This window comes from Protopterus annectens, chromosome 8.part0 (assembly GCF_019279795.1).
Source record: "Protopterus annectens isolate FY-2018-M chromosome 8.part0, PAN1.0, whole genome shotgun sequence".
NCBI lineage: Eukaryota > Metazoa > Chordata > Ceratodontiformes > Protopteridae > Protopterus > Protopterus annectens.
Genome location: NC_056741.1, coordinates 105,890,045 through 105,910,963, shown reverse-complemented (window position 1 = coordinate 105,910,963; position 20,919 = coordinate 105,890,045). Strand labels below are relative to the sequence as shown.

Here is a 20,919-nt window from a genome sequence, read left to right as displayed (position 1 = left end):
AATGGTGTGCCTAATGAACAACAACAAAAAATGCGAGGAAGCAAAATTCAGCAGAACAAGAGAGTAACGAGGAACAGGAGGAGGAAGTGGTAATAGATGTAACTGTTACCTCGTACTCACTCAATGATTATACTAAATGTACTGTTGTTACTAATTCTAAAGCTGATTTTAAAATTTTTAATTATACTAGTTTGATTATTTGTGAAGACACAGTAGAATTGTTAAGCAAAGGTTACACCTTGCCATCCATCAACTTTTTAATATGAAGCTGTCGTTGATTGATTTAAAACTTTTTGTAAGGAAGCTCAATTTGTCATTATTGATGGGTAGTGATTTTAGTGAAAAATCAGATTATTTTGTATCTAGTGTTTACAACCCCCCACTCCACCCATCACTTCTCCTCTTTGAAAAAATTATGGAAATGGACTTGAGGTATTTAAAGGAAGTAAAACATATATACAAGTACAACATTACAAAGGAGGAAAGGGACTTGTTGAATTTGTTGAAACAAGCCCCTATACATGTTATGAAACCTGACAAGGGCGGGGGCTTGGCTTTGATGTTTAACAGTGATTATGATGAGAAAATGGCATTAATCCTGCAAGGAGACACAAATGTTAAATCATCAAGGAATGAAATGAATATAGCACATAGTAGAATTAGATGCCTATATGAAGAATTGTTTATTGAGAACAGAATAGACAGTGATATGTATACCTACCTCCATCAATCTAATGTAAAAATTCCAGTACTATTTGGTATACCAAAGGTCCATAAGGATTTGGACAATCCACCTATGAGACCTTTGGTAGACGGTAGGAACAGTATGACATATGCATGTTCAAAAGTGGTGGATAGAATATTGCAGAAGTATATTAAAATGGAAAAGCAAATTTCTAAGGATTCTTGGTCCTTTTTGAAAGCTATTGATGGTTTACCTTTTTCCAACTCTGGTTATTGACCTTTATTCATGTATACCCCATGATACAGCCATCGAATGGGTTACTGAAATGTTGAGATTACTAGGAGCACCAACCAGTGAAACACAATTAATTGCTGAATTGATTGACACTGTTTTGTCATATAACTTTATTTTATTTAACAAAGAAATATATCACCAGAGGATAGGAGTAGCAATGGGGTCACCGTGTGGAGGTAGTATAGCCAACCTTGTGATGGCTTTTTGGGAAAGAAACACTGTAATAAACAATGTCAGGTTAAAGGAGAAAATATTATTCTATACTAGATTCCTTGACAATATTTTCTTGTTGTGTGAGGGTTCTGAAGATGAGATTGAAGACTTAATGGTGACTTTTAATACTAGTACACATTTTTTAGAATTTACATTTAAATACAACAAAGATTCTATTGACTATTTAGATGTCAATTTGAGTAAAGAATACGAGAGTAGTAGTTACATTTCTACTATCTACAGGAAGGAGACATATTCAAATATGTTCCTACACTGTTCTAGCTGTCATCCTATCCACCAGAAAAAGGCTGTAGTGAAAGGCCAATTGGTTAGGGCAGCTAGAATGACAACGAGAAATACTGACTTTTTAGAAGAATGTAAATTATTAGAAAAATTCTTCCTACAAAGAGGGTACCCCTATGACTTCTTACAAAATATATTAACTGAAGTTAAAAATAAAAGATGGGAACATAATTATGTTCCACTGTTGAACAGGCTTTACTCAGACAACCATCAACTAGTAAGTGAAGTACCAGTTGAAGCGAAACTCTTATATACCTGTAGTTTTATTACTTGTTTCAATTTAGATGCCCAGGATATTAAAAACATCCTGTTCAAGAACTGGCATCTATTGGTAACTGATAATCACATGCGAGGACTATTACCTGAAAAACCAAAGATAATTTATAGAAGAGGACCAAACTTCAAAGATATTTTACAATTAAAAAGTTGTAACATACCCTCTAATTTTGGAATGTTTAGATGCAACAAATGTAATTACTGTAAATATATAGAGGAAGGTTGCACTTTTACACTAAGAAACAAGACCTACAGAATAAGGAAGAAGTTCAACTGTAGTAAATGTACTGTGTGTTGTGCCTTCTCATCGGTAAAACTGATAGAAGGTTGCATGAAAAAGGATATATGAGCAATATACAGCATTAATAAGGGAAAGTTAGAGCACTGTAGCACTAATGAGGGACACCATTTTAGATTTACAGATTGACCAAGTCCAGAAGACAGAGGAGGAGAGGAGGAACCTCTGAAGTTAGAACGGAAAGAACTTATATAGCAATTAAATACTAATGCCAATCAGTTTCCTGGGATCAATGAAATGACTTCCATTAAATGCATTTTAAGACTTAAAAACTTGGAGAGATGAAATCTCTAAAATTAGCTGTTATGACAGGATATAAGGTGTTTTGTAAACATTAATGTATTGCTATTCAATTTATTATTGAATTATTTATAGGTAGTACAAATACATTTATACTATCAAATATATACTATACAGAGTTATATATAATAACTTAGGTTTTTTATTACACATTCTTATTTATGCATATATTTATTATATTTATTATATATCATTTTAACATTTTCTATACATTATTTACTGTTTATACACATATATATTTTTTACATATCTTTATATATATATATATATTTTTCTATATGTACCTTTTATATATATCTCCTACATGTAAATTTAAGAAAATAGATGTTGGCAACAACATTATCATTATTATTATTATTGTTATTATTTTGAATAGTAATAACAGTACTATTAGTTAAAAAGTAAAAAAGTAAAAAAGCTAAAATAAGCTAAATTTAACAACAAATAAATATTATCGTTATTATCCATTACCTTTTACTATTATTATATATTTTTATTATATATTGTAGTCCTCTATTGAACGAGAGATTTAGTTCTAGGTGAATACCTTTATTTAAAATAGCCCTAGTCACTCGCATTTATTTTAAATTTTAGTTGTTCGTTAAATGAAGGAATAAACATTAAAGTTAATATTTTAAAAGCAGATTAAATTCTGTATTCCCACAAAATGTGAGTTTGTCTTAATATTTATTCATTTGCTTATTTCTAATCTATGTGAAGTGTTTCTGATGGTTATGATATTATGGTCTATGCTGTGGTTGTATTATTCTTGCTTTATTACCCATGTTTTACATTCATATTGTTTAAACATATGGTTTTAAAACAAATACAATCTACCATTTAGTTTAGAAGCATAATAGTTTGTCTTGCATAGAAGTTAGGTTACTAATTCTTTTATTAGATAAAAGTCAGTGACCTGCCTTAATGAATTTTACCAATGTTTATTTTAACATCTATTATCCCGCTCTTCCCTTGCTTTTTGCTTTAACATCTATTATCTAAGCACTATTCCTAATTTTTCACATAACCAAGTTGGCATGTTCCACTCCTTCTCTTTCTGTAACTTCTTCAGTCCTGTTCCCAACACTCTCAGAACTCCTTCTCTGACTCATGTCTATAGCTTATCTGTCCCTTAATTCAGCTTTACATCCTGCAGCTCCCATCTTATTTTTTTTTTATTTCCCTTTAGTTTCCCTTCTAGTATCTTGCCATTCTGCTGTCCAAGGCTGTATGGTCTTTCCCACTATGAGCAATAGAGGAGCAGGGTCACTACTGGGTATGGATGCCTTCAGCTCTATAACCTCAAAGTTTTCTGTTTTAATTTGTACCACACCACAGTTTTGTATTTTTTAAATCATTTAGCTATCAGTGGACATAACGTCTCTTCATTCAAGACTTCATTCACCTTAGTCTCAATCTCAAACTTCAACTTTGAAACATCTCAGCTTGCCTCTTACAGAAACAGACTCCTTATGACCTTGGCTTCATTCTTTTATCCTTTCCTGCAGTCATTCAAATTCCTTTGATTTGTCAGTGGCTCACATACTGTGTCTGTTCTCCAGCCTTCCTCTTCTTCTTATGAACCTTAACTTTAAGAGCACATTTTTTTCATTCATGAAAGTCTCCTATTGAATTCTGCTATTCTTCCTCCCATATCTCATACCTGTTAGTCCCAGTTGGCATCCCTCTTTTCTGTCCATCTTGCACAACTAATATATAAGCTTGGTCTCCTCACTGGACCTAGTCTGTGTTATATCAGCAACACTGACATTATTATCTAGCATCACTACCTACAGCTCTATCCATTTTCCTCTGACTTCCTGCATTACAATGTAACATACTACCATTCATCTACTGTCAGAGTCTTCCTTGCCAATTTCACTATTTACTTTTATTTATACCATCTTCTTATGACCAGTAACTGATGGCCAAACTTTCTCAACCCACTCCTTAGTTTCGGGGCACAATCTTGAAGACATTTCTATCTAGCCACTTAGAAGATCATTGGTGGATCTTGTTAAAGGCCATCACCTTGAACACATGTTTTGGAGTAAAAAGAAAACAAGGCTTGTTCATGCCCACGTTGACACATGTTCAAAGTGAAATATAAAAATCCAGTAAGCTGGATCCGCCTACAGATGAAAGATCAAGTCCTGCCTACTTGGTCACATACCCAGGACATCTTTGTCAAATCCTGCTTCTTCCTTAATGGTAAAATATCCAGTTGATAGTACTACAGTAATTTTTTCTTATTTTAAGAGAATATGTCCTCCTTTTTAAATGCCTGTCCTGGCCACTTAATTTATTTTCTGTTCCATCTTAAAACATTTGACTTACAAATGTAATGTTATATACTCTCTGGGCCCGTTGCAAGTGCACTGTTAGAGACCAAAATTATAGATTTGCTTTTTTAGTTAACTGTGAAATATGCAGAGGACTTGTTTTAATCATGGCTAGAACTACATAATAGTTAAGTTTTGCAGGTACTTGCCCCCTGAAGTACAGGATGGTGTTTACTTGCATAGTGCTACCTTATCCATTCAGCACCGTGGTTACTTAGAAGGTGTATACTCAGCAGTTACATTACTCAATAAAACAAAACACGCAATAAAATCATATGCAATATAATACATTGCAACAAATCGACACGTTAAGTCCCATCCTGTTTTGGCCATAAGAATGTGAAATCAGTGAGTCACATTAACACACAGATATAAAACAACAAAAAAATAAATAAATAACACACACATATGAACCTACATTTGAATACATATACACACATAAGTAAAATGTTTGCCAAACTATGTGCTGCTTAAATGCATCTGATGCCGGACATACCCTGTGAGACACAATTTGTGAACTAACATTTTTCCAGTTGTTTTGTGTTGTAGGAATTGCACCATATGGCTGTGTGAAACATGAGAAGCATATCTTTCTCTACTCATCATCATCATGGTTTTTATAATATTTGTGCTGTCGTTATAGACAGTGCTGATATTTTATAAAAAAAGCATGCTTATTAATGTAGCAATCTAATAAATGATTATTTCCTAGAATAAGTGTGACAATTTACAAGATAACATTAAGTAACATCACCTATAGGCAAAGGGGGGCATCACACAGGTCTGCTGTTTGGGATGCAAACTCCCTAGATTTAACTCTGTAACAACATAAACGTTTTTTAATCAATTGTAATAACAACAGTATGAAAAAATCTTTTGGTGTCAAATAGTAAAAGACAGGAAACCTTTTAGTTAGGATTGGTTTATACATAGTTATTAGACTTACAGTCACTCAAATCCAGCACCAAAGGAACTACAGCTCACAGCTTTCACAGTCTGTGCCAACTGCCAGGATGTAAGACTGCACTGCTTTAAAGAAAGATTAGTAAAGAAATGAAGTGGATTACAAGGAAAAATGGTGATCTACTGCTAACATCTTCAGACAGCAATAAGAAGGCATGTGACAAATGACACGATGGTTGGGGGAATTGTCACATTGCTAGTGAGCAGAAATGAATCTGTACTAACTACAACAGTCACTGAAACTAGATGTGTTATGAATGAGTGAATGAACAAATGAACAACTGACTAATTCAACAGTACTGTAAAAGAATTCCTTTTCTAGCAAAGACAATTTTATACCAAACAATGATGCAACTGTATGAACCATGTTCATGATTTCTGTATTCCTAAATTAACCATTAATTGCATGTTGAATCCTTTGACGTTTTATACATTTTTCAACACTGTATTATATTTTAAGTGCACATCTGCTGTCTAGATAAGGCATGGATTGGTATGTTACTAGAAAGGTTTGTAGAGTGTATGAAAGTCGCCATTCCCCTTTCACCTGAAACAAACAGTACGGCAGAGACTGGCATTCATGTTGAATTCTGGAATCTGGCTTTTAGAAACTTGCAAAGATGTTTATAAGTATTCTTCTTGGATTGTGACATCTGTGAAAATTATATCAAACAATCTGTGCTAATCCCTTTCACCTACATGTGTCTTACCTGCTCTGTGGAGCTTTTGATTACTGCTAAATCGGAATTCCTTTGTTTACAGTATTTTTGGCTTTCAAACCAGGTATTATGTTTGTCGTGGGAGAAGAAATAGCAGCTGTTCTGAAACATTATTTCTTCGTTTAGGATACAGTCAATATAATGTGCTATAGACAGGAAACAAAGCAAAACATACAAATTCAGTGATCGGGCATTAACTGTGTTTTCTTTGTGAAATATTTTATATTCTTGAAGTAAAAAATAAATAACATATAATACAAGCTGCTGCATAGTTCAAATCATTTTTTAAACCCTTCCTGCAGCAGACCATCAGGGAATCTCTGCACCCTCCTTTATTCGCTATGTCTACTGACCCCTCCTGCTCTCTTCGGATATAATCCAATAAGGGTTACAGACATTGAGTAGATTGGGGTGTTCCAGCTCCCTGTCATGCTGCATGACAGAAGAATTTCTGTATTTTTGCATTTTGTGATCGACCATTGTTCTTCATCTCCTATATGTACTTTCCTTGGTATGCCTGAGGGCTTTTCACCTCTATGGATTACATTCTCCCAAGATGGATCACTCAGGCCAACACCCTCTCCCATGGTATGACCATGTCCGTCATTGTCTACCATTGCCTCAGACTGAGTATCTAATTGAACCCAGGTCACCTGGTTTAGCATCTTCATTTCAGCTCTGGCTAATACATAAATATTCTAAATTAAGAGAACATTCACACATAAACCACAGAAGCAATAGGTGTTTGAATTATTAGCCAGTAATAAGGATTTATTTTTTTCAGGGTAAATAAATTCAGTTATATAAAGAACAACAGGCTTTGCATCTAGTTGCCAAAACAGTTTAGGTCTTTGCCTTCCATGAGCAAGATACAAGGTCTGATCCTGACCTCCTACCATTACCTGTTTGGAGTTTGCATGCCCGCTCTTTGTCTCTGTGGGGATCCTCCCACCTCCAAAAAACATGCTGAGTATTTCCATCTCAAAATCACCAATGAATGTGGAGCTGTGGACAGCAGCACAGACTCTACATGACACCCTATAGGATGAGGAGTTGTACAGACTAATTGCTTTGGTCATTTATTTTGGTGTGCAGTATCCTCAAGATAAAAGAACATGGATAACAGATTGTGTACTAAGGCAGGCCTAGCCATTTGATGGTGTAAAACTATGGTACTAGGTGATCTGATTCTGATGATTAATGTCACCAAATGGGCATGAATATTTATCACTGATAAGTGGGTTGAAGACCTAGCCTACTCTGACCTATGCTAGGGAGGGGTGTATGTGCCCCTATTGGCCTGCCATAAAGCCCAGTAATGGGTCAATACACTACTGGCAGTCCAGTGTCCAGTTGCCCTAGGATAGTTCTGCTGAGTAAAAGCAGGGTGTAAAACCAACATGAACTAAGACATGTTATTCTCAGTGCAGGTTCACTGATGGGACACAGCTTGGAAGTGGATTGGACTGGACACCCTATGTATCCAGAAGAAAAGATGGAAGGGCAATGCAGCAAAGCCACTTGGCTTGGGATCCAGAGTCTGCTACTTAGGAGGAGGACAGACTAGATATGGTGAGAGAATTGTAGTGAGGGAGAGGCTTCTAAAGACAGTGAAGGATGTCTTCAAACTTGGTGAAAAACTCGTGGTAATCAGGATAATCGTAGGGCAGTATTTATAATCTAAGCCTATGCCCCATAGCAGTATTGTGATACTGAAGAAAAGAATACATTCAAACAGCAGTTGCAGGACCTACTAAATAAAGCAGGACAACAGGAATTGGTGTTAATAATTGGTGACTTGAATTGCACATATTGGGACAGACAGAACAGGATATGAGGACTGTCTAGACCCACATGGGTGGTGCAACATGACTAAAGAAGGAAAGGCCATTCTAGACTTCTGTTTGGCAAATGGCCTGATAGTAGCCAACACAAGGTTCAGAAAGAGAGAAATTTGCAAGATCACATAAAAGAGTGGCCAACATGCAACTCAGGAGCCTTCCTCCTAGTAAGGAAAAGGCATTTGGGAGAATCAGTGATTGCAAAGTCTTCCCTAGTGAAACAGTTAACCCTCAGCATAAAACACTGGTTGCCAAAATCAGCTGCAAGCAGTGATCAGAAGACTTTAAGGTCAATGGAGACAATGTGGAAGACATAGAAGTTGGCTGGAGATAAAGCCCAACAGTTCAGGTACTATAGTACCTCAAGAAGAATGTCAAGAATCCATCTCTGAATACCTTCCCCCTTCCACAGGAGTCCCACAAGGATCCATCCTTGGGCCTCAACTGTTCAATATTGTGATCAATAACCTATATTAATCTTGTGAAGGCACCTTGATTCAATATGCAGATGACTCTACCATCATCTGCTCTTCAAACATTTTAACTTGTTTCCAAGAAATCACTCAACAAGCTGTCATCACCATTGAAATCTGTCTTGCAAGAGCAGAACTCCTACTTAAGCCCACAAAAAACAAACTCCTCCTCAAAAACTCATACTCCTTCCAGAACATCTTAGGTTCATAGGTTCATAGGTAAGTCCTAGGCTATCTGCCTGAGGACATCTATAAGCCTAGCCAGAATGTGTTGGTTTTTGCTGCCTCCTTAGATTAGTTCCCTCTGCCTCAGTCCAGCAGAGCCATTAGTTCCCTGTGCCTCTGTCCAGCAGAGCCACTGCAGTGATCCCTGGAGTAAATTTTCTGTTTCCTTTCCACTCTTCAAGGTTTCTCTTAAAGAGTGTTAGTGAGGGGCTCTGTCTAATGTAGATTGGAGTACTGTTCCAAAGCATGGGGAGGCTCTGGGACAGGAATCTGTCCCTCCAGCACATCCTATTTATTGTTGTGGTGAGGTTTAGATCCTTAGAGCATGTGGCTCTTGGGGATTTTATTTTTTTTTTAGGTGGAGCATGACCATCAATTCTGGGTTGCACATGGCATTGTATGTCAGCCAGGGATCACCTCTGTGTAAGCAGCATGCAACTGAGTACAGCTGGATTTTCTTCAGTCAGGCTGCATAGGGCATATGTTTGAGGCCAGTAATCCTCTTGGTGAGGTACTTCTGTGGTCTTTCCAGCTGTTGCAGGTGTCTTGTAAGGTACATCCCAAATAGGGTGCTGTACTCTACGATGGGTCTGATGAGTGATGGGTAGAGTGACACAATAACCTCTTTTGTTCTAGATGTGAACCCTTTTGTGATTAGGTGGACCACATAGAAAGATTTTTTTAACCACCTTGGCAATATGATTATCAAAGGAGAGATTATTATCTACTTGGGTCCCCAGATCCCTTATTGCATTTTCTGTATTTAGGGATCTACCACATATGTGGTAGTTCAAGGGCATTTTGTTTTTTCCAAAGGGGATGACTATGAACTTTTTGGCATTTAGCTTGAGGCCATGATTTTGGCACCAGGTATCCATCTTAGTGAGACCCTTCTGGAGGATGCCTGTATCAGCTGGAGAGTCAATTATGGCCCCCAATTTGCAGTCATCTGCAAACTTGGTCATCCATAGTCCTCCTGTACTTGCCTGTACCTCTTAGAAGTATGTACCGAACAGGAGGGGTCCCAGGGCTGAGCCCTGGGAGATGCCACACTCTATGGAGTACCACTTCTGACCAATTTACAATCCTTCATTAAAAACAAACTTGAATGCTGCTACAAAAAATTGCCAAGTTTGCTACTAATTCATCCTCCTTTATCTGTCACTGTAAAGCTCTGCATACCCTTTGCTGGCTGGTACCATCCCCTCCACTTCCCCTACATTCAACTTATAACAATTCATAAAACAATACACAAACCATTAGCCTGCCCAGCTCTTACCCCTTTAATTGACATGTATTTCCCTAAAAAAGCTCTTAGATCAGAAGATAAACAACTTCTCACTTTAAAGAGACCAAACAAATTCCCTGAACAAAGCCTATAATCATACACGGTAGAAAAACAAAGTGAACTCCTTACCTCTAACCGCAAAAACTATTTCTATCCTACCCACCTTTAAATTCTCCATAACTGAATACCTTACAAAATCGTGGACCTGGTCCTGTGCTAATCTTGGCTGAAGTTGCTCACTTTACTTCTCTCACCCACTTCACCCTAAATCACACTTTGCAAAGCTCTCCAGTCTCCTACTCCACTCCATTCTTTTGTTTTCCCACTACCTTACCTTATCCACTTCATCTCTGCAGACCTTTCCTCTTCTTGTTTCTCTATCCTCCTTACTCATCTATGCTGCCTGCAGTCACCCTGCCTGCACTCTTCTTATAATCTCCTTCTCTCCATCCTTCTTCCTTCTATAACCATAATATGAACACCATCTCTCACATCTCTCATAGTAAGGCATCTCTGAATTTCCCCTCACTGCCTCTAATCATATAACATCTTATATCTCTTTAAAATAGTTTATTATAATTGTCTCATGTCTCATTTAACACATACTATTCTATGTAGAAAATAATACAACTATTGAGTTTTCCTCACATATTTTGTCCAACTCATGTTGTTTTTCAGTGCACTTTACTATGAAACATGTTTGAAGTTTTATTCTCATTACATTTTTTCACTTTTGTGATTTGTAGTGTAACATGATAATTTGTGATTTTAAAATAGTTGTACTTGATGTTTTGTAGTGCAGTATGATACTTTGTGATTCAAAATACCTGTACTTGATCATTGAATGATTGTGATTGTGGAGCTTTTCTACCCAGGCCTCCACTGAAAATGGCCACTTTCTGGCCCAGTCAGACTTTTCCAGTAAACAAATGCCAAATAAATGAAATAAAGAAATAACGAAGAGGGAATAGATGGAGTTGAAGAAGAATGGCAGTGTCTCAAAACGGCATGTGTAAGGACTACAGAGCAAGATATGTGGCCAAGCCAAGACAGGTATGGCAATACAGTATATAAGGAAAGCAGGTGGTGGAATGCAGAAATCCAGAAAGTCATGAATAGAAAGAATGTGTGCAGGAAAATTTGAGAGATAGAAAAGACAGACCACACTTGAAAGGAATACTGATTGGATAACAAAGAAGCTAAGAAAGGAGTTGGAATAGCAAAGAACAGAGCATCAAATGCACTCTACCAACTTCTGGAAAGTGACTCAATAGGTGGTAAAAGAAACTATAGCAGGTTGCAAGGCAAAGACAGAAAGATAAAGAAGATAGTCAGACACCATTCATAAGGGATGCCAGCAACAACCTGCTCACCAGTCCACAGGACATCAAAGGCAGATGGAAGGAGTATTTCCAGCAGCTTATGAATGAAGAAAATCCCACAGAAGAATTAATGGAAGAAAGTTCATTTCTAAGGGTCATTTTAATTGCAACTCTTGTGGTGTGGTATGCATCTTGGATTGTGGGTATAGAAATGTTAAATGGTAAATAGGGCAAACCAAAAGAATGGTGACGGTACTAGTTTTGGAGCACTTAGATGATACATCTAATGGGAATTTGAGTAGCCCTGTTGCTGAGCACTTTCATACCTTACATGGCATCTTTGATGAAACTTTAATTTTTAGTGTTTTTGGTCAACCATTCATGCACACACTGGGTGACTCTGTTAAAAAATTGAAGGATTTGGAAAGTAGGGTGACTATGAGTTTTAGATTTTAGTTTGCTTTTACTTTCTTGCATTTTGTATTACTTTATTGCCTTCTTCTGTTTTGTATATTGTTATTTGTTTTCTTTATACTATTTTACTTGTATTCATCTTTTTTTGCATATTAAAACTAGGAAAGAGACCACAGCTGTTTCTCTTGTGAGTCACAGAGAAATTAAGTTTTCCCACAAAACACCAGCAAGCTGTTGTGTTTTTAAACTCAACTGTCTTTCTCGTTGCCTTCCCTTATGTAAATTTGACCACATATCTCCTTCCCTGTATGTACCCTTTTATTGGCTGTTATGAGTAAGTACAGAATTATAATTTTGTGAAATCACTGTCCTTCAACTATTTAAAATTATTGGCCATCCTACTGTATTCCATACAACTTCGACAGAAAGTGTCCACCCCCTTCCAGTCCATCTCACGCTTTTAAAATTAGTGGTTCTGCACTTAGACAAAATTTGTTACCCCCATTTTTATATCTAACTGCTTAGTGCACACTGCAGTGCTTAGGATATTAACCCATTTTTCCATCGTACCTTTAAAATCTGCAGCAACTACTGCAAGACCAACAATTACTGGGGAGCCCACATTCTGCTTGTCAGTAGTTATCTTGGGGTTAGTGCTTCCGTTTTCTCCTGGTGAGAGAAATAGCACAGGGACATTATTTTCTGGAGACTGCTGATCACTGGAAAGCCTAATAACTGCTTCATAGGTACCAACTTGTAATTTGTGCTTGGATTCTGCTCCTGGTGAGAGAAGGAACAGAGTGAATTGACTCCTGACTGCTTACAGTTGGACAATGAGCATCTGTGCTTCATGTTCCTGATTGGTCAGGTTGCTATTCAAGGCATCTACCAGAAAAAAGGTTACAACAAGCCTATAGACCCTCGCATCATCTGGAACAAGACTGTGGATCACCAAACAGACTCCAGCCTGCTTCTCATCTTAGGCTTGGTGATAATGTTTTGCTTCTGGTGACAGAAAAAGCAAAGAAGCATTGTATCCCAGCAGAATTAAGCTATTGTGAGACCAACATTAACAATATCCAGGCAGTAGCCATTCATGCAACTCCCCTCTTTTCATCATTCTTGATGAGCTAATTCTTTTTTTTTCAGTAAGTCCTGCTTGATTTGCTTCTTACTTCTGAATATCTGCAAGTAGTACACATGCTGCACCCATCACACACAATTTAAAGCAGACATACAGACTGACGTATGCTGAGGCACTTAAATGTAAACTTCCTAAACCCCAAAGACCTCATAGATTATTTACACATAACTGAATGCACTCTTGCAAAACAACACCCACATCAACACATACAGCCACATCTCATGAGCCTCTACTTCTAAGCCCATAAGGCAAACCACTGCAAAATTCAACATTCTAGTCATTGGAGTCTCCACTGTGTGGCACACTGATATCCCTCTCACCAGGCTGAGAAAGTCACAGTCAGTTGCTTATTGGGGTACAGGATCCATCACATTACACACACACTCAGGTTATTGAACCACAAGTACTAGTGGTCCATGTGGCTGTAAATGACCTAAGGCATACCTCCCTAGACTACATGAAGAGAGACATCATGAACTCTCGGAATATGTGTTCCAGGCTGGTATAAACCTAGCATCCAAGGATAATGCCATAATACAAACAAATGATGATTTTACTAATTGGCTTAGGTTCTGTTGTCATTCTAAGGAGAAAGTCACTGTCAGTTGTGTATTAGGGTCCAGGATCCATCACATTACACACACACTCAGGTCCTTTAACCACAAGTACTAGTATGACTCATAGTCCATGTGGGTGTAAATGAATTAAGACATGGGTCTATATTATGTTGCTGAAACAGCAAAACACTGAATGCTATTTCAGTAACACATAAACAGTGAACTACCTCTAAAGTGAATGGCCAGGTCACTGATTTTTTTCCGAGGGGGACGTGAAATTACCCTTTACCCCACTGTAGTGTGATCTCGGAGTTGGTATATTTAGTTGGGTGGCGGGGGCACAGCCCCCCACATTGGGGGGGGTGGAGGGCAAAGACCCCCACTTTGTAAGGTTTTAAATGCTGTGTCATGTCTGGTCGGTCTACTGATTTGGTGACCTGGACATTTGCATTAGTGGTATTTTGCTGTTTATGTGTCACTGAAACGGCATTCGGTGTTTTGCCATTTTGGCAACATAATAAGACATACCTCCCTAGACTATATAAAGACAGACATCATGAACTCTCGGAATATGTGTCCCGGGCTGATATGAGCCTAGCATTGAGCAGTATTTTACCTTTTCAAAGGATGATTCCATAATACAAACAAAAGATGACTGACTTTAATAATTGGCTTAGCTTCTGGTGTCATTCTAAGGAGGTGTAATACTTGTCAGCATGGAAGGAGATGGTCAACAGACCATGCTTCTTTGCCATGGATGGTCTGCACCTCTTCCCTCTAGACTTTCAAATATTAGTCTTCTCTCATAGTGCCTTTTTAGGCAATGCCAAACTGAAAGTATTTCTGCCATAGCAAAAAAAAATCTCCACTCTCTAGAAGCTCTCTCCACCCTAGAGAATGCTGGCATCTGTCCAGTCACTGAGACATAATTTAAAGCCATGGAAATCACATTGACCATGCTAGGTTGTAACGCCTTCCAGACATTTAGACCAGCGACTACACAGACAGGGACTAAAGGCGGCGGTGTCTCGATTTACATCAAAAACAGATAAATCTCAAGGTTGGTGAAACAGCAGAATGCACTTGAGCTACTCCATGTTCAGATCACCATAGGCAAAATCCCATACCACTTCCTTGCAAGCTACAGGTCTCCCTCTATGACCTAGGAAACCCATACCATGTATTTAAACTTACCGGAATCACTCACTATCCAACTCAATACCATATTCATGGCCGACTTTAATTATCACATTATTAACTGGGAATCCTATATGACACCAAAAGTACAGGCACAGAGATTCCTGGATTCTTTAAACACAAACTCCCTGGACCAGATTGTCAATACACCAACCAGGGGTGCAGCCATATTGGATATGGTCCTCACAAATATGGGAGATTGCTGCACATCCCATATTGTAATGTCTTCCATAATAAGGTCAGACCACAAAATGGTCTCCTTTTAAGTAAAAATAAAACCTGGAGGTGCAGCACCAAGCAGGATAAAAGCACTACTGTCAAACAAAGCAAACAACTCAGAGGGCAAATAAAGTCTACCAATGCCAAACTTGAAGTAAATTTGGTCTCCCGTGCCAAGGATAACCACAAGGCATTATTTAACTATGTTAGCAACTTCAAAGGAAATACACAATTGTGTGCAGAGCTCATTGTAAATGGAGGCACCTATACTGAGCCAGAATATATACCAAACTTTCTGGCCAACAAATTCAGTTCCAACTTTACCCCTCCCCCCCCCCTCAACCTTCCCTCAGGAAATACCATCAAATTTAACTTTCCATGTTATCACTAGGGAACAATTTTTTAATTAGGGTTAGGAGGGTGGCCTAATGGTTAAGGTGTTTGACTTACAAATCCAAGGTGCAAGGTTTGAGTTTCATGAGGGATAATTGGCTAGGCTTAAAATGGCTTGCAAGGGCAGTTAGCCTAGTGCTAACCTATGAACCTATGCTCTCTCTAAAGCCAAGCACATTCCATCAATGGGCCCAGACAGTATCCCAGGATGCCTTCTAAACAGCATAAAACATGACCTATCAGATCCCCTGGAACTGCAGTTTAACTGTAGTCTCCAAACAGGCTTCATGCCTCATGAATGGCAAACAGCAACAATGATCCATTTGCACAATGATGGGCCATCTACAGACCCATAAGTCTCACTAGCCTTATATACAAAACCATGGAAAGAATAATCATGGAAATGATTAATAATGATATAGTAAACCTTCAGATACTAGACCCAATCCAATTTGGTTTCAGCAAGGGCAAGTCATGCCTATTCAACCTGGTGGACTTTTTTGAGAAGGTCACCAAAGCAATGGATGAGGGCAAAATGGTTCACACTGCCACCTTGACCTGGCCTTGGCATTTGAATCAATACCCCATCTGGACATTGTTGACAAACTCAAGAGGTTAGGTACAGACCCATTTCTCACCTGTTGTATAGCCAACTGGCTCACAGACAGGACCCAGGAAGTTAGAATTGGGGAGTCCACCTTTACAAAGAGGCTAGTCACAACAGAAGTCCCTCAGGGATTGGTCCTTGGACTGCTCCTTTTTTCTCATTTACTTCTCTGAAGTCAAGACCAATGTCAATACTCTCTGGCTGACTATATTTGCAGAGGACTGCCAATTAGGAGCTGTCATTGAATCCCACACTAACACAAATGTTCTCCAGGAAGGGCTGACACAGACAAACAACTGGTGTCAGAGCCATAGACAACTAAATACCAAGAAATGCATAATAACATCTTTCGGGAAGTCATCCACCCCTGCTAGCAATCATATTGACAACACTCTGCCTTAGAGATGAACCAGTATTCAGGGACTTAGGGATACACATAGACAGTAATCTGTCATTTCACCATCACATGTTTACAGTAGTGAGAAAATTATTCTATGATTTATTTATTTTTTATTTCACATTTGTTAACTGGGTTAGTCCGACTGAGTTTGCAAACAAACCTATTTTCAGTGGAGACCCGAGGGGAAAAGCCCCAGCAAACATAAATAAAGATAAAGTGACAATATACAAATATTAAATAACAATCACAATACAAAATAATTGTAAAAAAAGGTTATTAATTATTTGCATTGCATTGATAGTAAGCAACCCATTTTCAGTGTTCTGCAACTTATAAACAAAGGTATGGCATCTAGGTCCAAGGAAGTCATTGTTCCACTCTATTTGGCATTCATCAGACCTATCCTGAATACAGTGCCCCCTTTGGTATGTACCTAACTAGGCATATACAACAATTGGAACGTCCACAGAGGTTTCTCACTAAAAGAATACAGGGGCTAAGTAACATGTTCTATGCAGATCAACTCAAGGCCCTATCCCTGTAGTCTGTTTCCTACAGGCTTTTGAGGGGAGATCTATGCCTGGCATACATGGCATTGTCAGACCCCACTCTGATGGACCTCCTGCATATCCACAAAACAAGCAGCTAGAATTACCCATTCTAAAGAATTAAACCTTGCCAGTGATGTAAATAGCACCTGCTGGACAGGCAGGTATGTGTCCCATAGACTACCCCTTCTCTGGAACAGGCTCCCCATCCATGTGAAGCAGAGTTCCTCCCAATTCATGTGAAACTTGGACAACTAGATGGGGAATAGGAAATTCATTCCTGTTTTGGCAACTATGTCTTTAATGGCCACAGGCAGCTTTTAAATGGTTCATCTCCTAAGCCCCTGCTTACACTTATCAAAGGTATGAAAACTTGTCAGAGATGTGAGATGCAGGGCTGGACTTAAAAAGGTCCTTGTGTTCCTTAGTCTAGTGAACACCTATGAACCTATGACCTTATTAGAGCTACACCTATAGGCTCCAGCAGGAGGACTATACTGGGGATACTGTAAGGCTGAAGCCTGGCAAAGTTTGGGCAAGGCTGTCATCCATGCTTATGGCATCCTGTGTATGGGGGCAACAGTGCTGTTACCATTTCAGTGACTTAAGTTGAAGCAAGCCTGACCTCCTTGGCCAAAGGCAGGCTGAAGATGAGTGCAGTTACCACCTCTGCACTGTTATTAACCCATATTTTAGCTAAACAAATAACCTGCCAATGCATACCACCACTGAAGTTCTCATTATGCCCTGTTTATGTCTCTAGCCCCTGTGGTAATCAAAAGGACCACCGAAATTCACACAAGCAGACTAGATGGCCAAAGAGACCTCCAAGTTAAGTACAGATATTGCCATGAAAAATGTCTTTGTGTGCCTAGTAAGAGTTGCAGCCATTAAAACTAAGTTTGTATAACATTTAAACAGCAGAAACAAATCTATCACTGCTGGCATACTATATCAGAATTGGCATGACTGTGCACTGTTAGAAGGGCACTTCTGAATGCTTCCACCTGTCAAGGTGGCCAAGTAGCTCATCATGTCATTACAATGTGTACAAAGATTGTTAGGATAGGTCTACGTTCAATCCATCCAACCAAAAAAAAAGAAGTTCTGTTGTCATAGCAACGTATATTTGTTACCCTAGTAATATCAAAGTATCACTACAAAGGCATTTTAGATAAGTTCTGTAAGTAGTAGTTTTCTGGGCATCTCACAATAAACACACTAGAATTATCTGTCCCTTGCTTTGTCTGTTGCCTTTGCTGGACATATGTATTGTGTGATCAGCATATGTATTACATATATTTGCAGTTATATTATTGTCAAAACTCAAATATCATCACTGGCCACAAACACAGATGTGCTGTCTTGATAAATAGCTCATGCAATTAGTAGTCTGTTATGTCAGGCTGCATGTGAGGATGGCTTTTGCCTTTGACCCCCAGAAACATGTTGATTTAAATCCTGACCCAGGGGTGACTGTTCACAGGATGATAAGAAATCTCATGTTGGGTCTAAACTGTCAGATACTGCATGGTTGAACACCCAGTCCTATCCCCAAACCCAGTGTTCCCCTCCCTTTTGTGTTTATGTCCACCCCAGTCCTGCAATCACTATTATTTTCTATCTGTTTGCCTGACATCCCCTGCACTATTGCATTGCCCTTCTCTCATAGGTTCATAGGTTCATAGGCTGGTACTAGGCTATTGGCCCTAGGGCCTGTACAAGCCTAACCATAACAATTCCCTGTCTATTTCTTCCCACACTATTTACTTCCCTAGATCCCTGTCTAGCAAGGTGACTGACATGATCATTATTGTGTTACATTATATCTTCTCAGTTAAGTTTGTCCCCCCCCTTTAACCTGCCTCTTACTTCCTTGATTCCCCTCCCAAGATTCCTTTATCATAAAATGTAAATAAATAAAAGGGTGCCTGTCCCACAAAAGAAAAAAAAAAACTCACACTCATATCTCTCAGCATCTCGGATATTTTACAAATGTGTACTTGACTGATTCCAGCTGTTTATCCTAAAAAGGATAGCTATCTGACAAATCAGTGATGGTATTGTTCAATAACTAGTTACAAATATTGTTGTAAGTCACCAAGATTACTGAATTCAGAAGTTGAGAAGTATGTCTTTATCCCACCTCAATCTGACTCATTCCTTATTTACTCACCTTGTATTCTATCCTCTGCTTGCTTTCCCTTTTCATGTCTGTCCTACATTCCCATTTCTAGCCTTTAAGTTGGTCAAAAAGTAAAGAAAACACACACATGCCCCCAAAATGGCTTATAAAAATAAATAATCTTTCTATGGTCATGCATTTTATGTCAGATGGCAGACAGTAATGTTGATACCCATATATAACCACAGAGAAATGACTTTTCTCATCCTATGGCAGATGTGAAGTAAAATCCTTGATATGCCACTGATAATGCAAAGGAGCTGAGCATCGATGTGCGCCAACAAACAATTATGTAATATAATAAACTTAATATTTCCCTATAGCAGCTTCCATGGCTTAATGTGTGGATGATGCGGTATGCCCATCTTTCAGTTCACTGGGTGTGTTCTTATCCCTTGAGGGTGGTATGCCTTTTTACCATATTTTGTTTTTACTCTGAGTCTGCATTCCATTTCCCTGCATTTTTTTTAATGGCAGTTTTGCTCTTCTCTTTTCTTGCTACCATTTGTTTCATTACCTTGAAATCAAACATTCCTATCAGCAATTTCTAAATTGTGTCAGGGATTTTGGCAATTTATTACTAACTTTATTTATGGATTCATCAAGTACTGTTGTTTAACCAAACAATAAACCATAAAACTTAAATTTAAAATAGTGTTCAATAATTCGTTAAATTAAAACTCATAACAAAACACATAACGCATTGACAATATTTTTAATAGTATACAGGTGTGTTTAATCATGTGATATTTTTGGAAAATATAAAACTGTTCAGTGGTAGTAACCCTTTGTTTTGATGAAGTCATGTGAAATGAAAGGGGTGAAAATGCTTAACAATGTTTTTGTAAATTATTTTTGATCTTATTTAAAGAGTGTAATTAACAATTTTTTGCATCCTTGCTTCATCCAGTACATTGGGTTTTAGTTGTGAGGTTTATATGCACAGTCACCTTGGTTATTGACTGGTTAAGGTGAGAGATACTGTATGCTACTACCCTACCTTCATTCTGTTCATTCCTTATTCGTTCACCTTGTCTGCTACCCTTTGCTTTCCACCCTTTTTCGTCTCTGTCCATACACATATTTCTACCCAATAAAAATGCATAGACACACCACATATATGCCCACAATCCTGAAAAAAATATTTTTTTTCTGCTGTTATACATTGCATGACAGATGGCAGAGAGCAACTTTGAGCTGTTTCCCAGAACTACATAATTAGACTGCACTAAAGGTATGAATAATCTCCAACTTCTTTGTTCATGTACTAAATCACTGGTGTTGCCTGTCACTATCTGGAGAACTCCCCTTACCTTTAAAATGTGGCCAAAAGCATAGAATGATCACCATCCCTTTTATGTTTATGTCATTTGTCATAATTTTGCCATTCCATGTTCCCAGATCTTGGAAAGGTCCCATATGAGCCACTAAAGATAGGAGTGTGAGGTAAGCATCTTTTTTTTCTTACTCAAATATTTTTATTTAAAAAATCATTAAAACATTATAATAATACAATATATATTTTAGAACATACATTTGAATATAAAACACAATAACTATTTACAGTATATACATAGGCCTGAAATAGTGTATGAGATATTTCCAAAATAGTAAAAATCAATTACTTATAAAGTCTTACACAATCTTAGAAACAAAGTCCATTTGAAAAGTCTCTATGAGAGATGAAACTTTAATCCAAGTATTATTGATGAA

General features: G+C 38.0%; 1 protein-coding gene across 1 annotated transcript in view; it reads right to left on the bottom strand.

The window, feature by feature from the left end:
• The window catches only part of LOC122807977 (C-type lectin domain family 10 member A-like), a 129,490-nt gene that overhangs the window by 95,093 nt on the left and 13,478 nt on the right, over positions 1-20,919 (bottom strand). Inside the window, exon 2 of the mRNA XM_044079002.1 lies at positions 6,385-6,539. Within this exon, the coding sequence (XP_043934937.1) occupies positions 6,385-6,539 (155 nt within the window). The remainder of the gene's footprint in view (positions 1-6,384; positions 6,540-20,919) is intronic.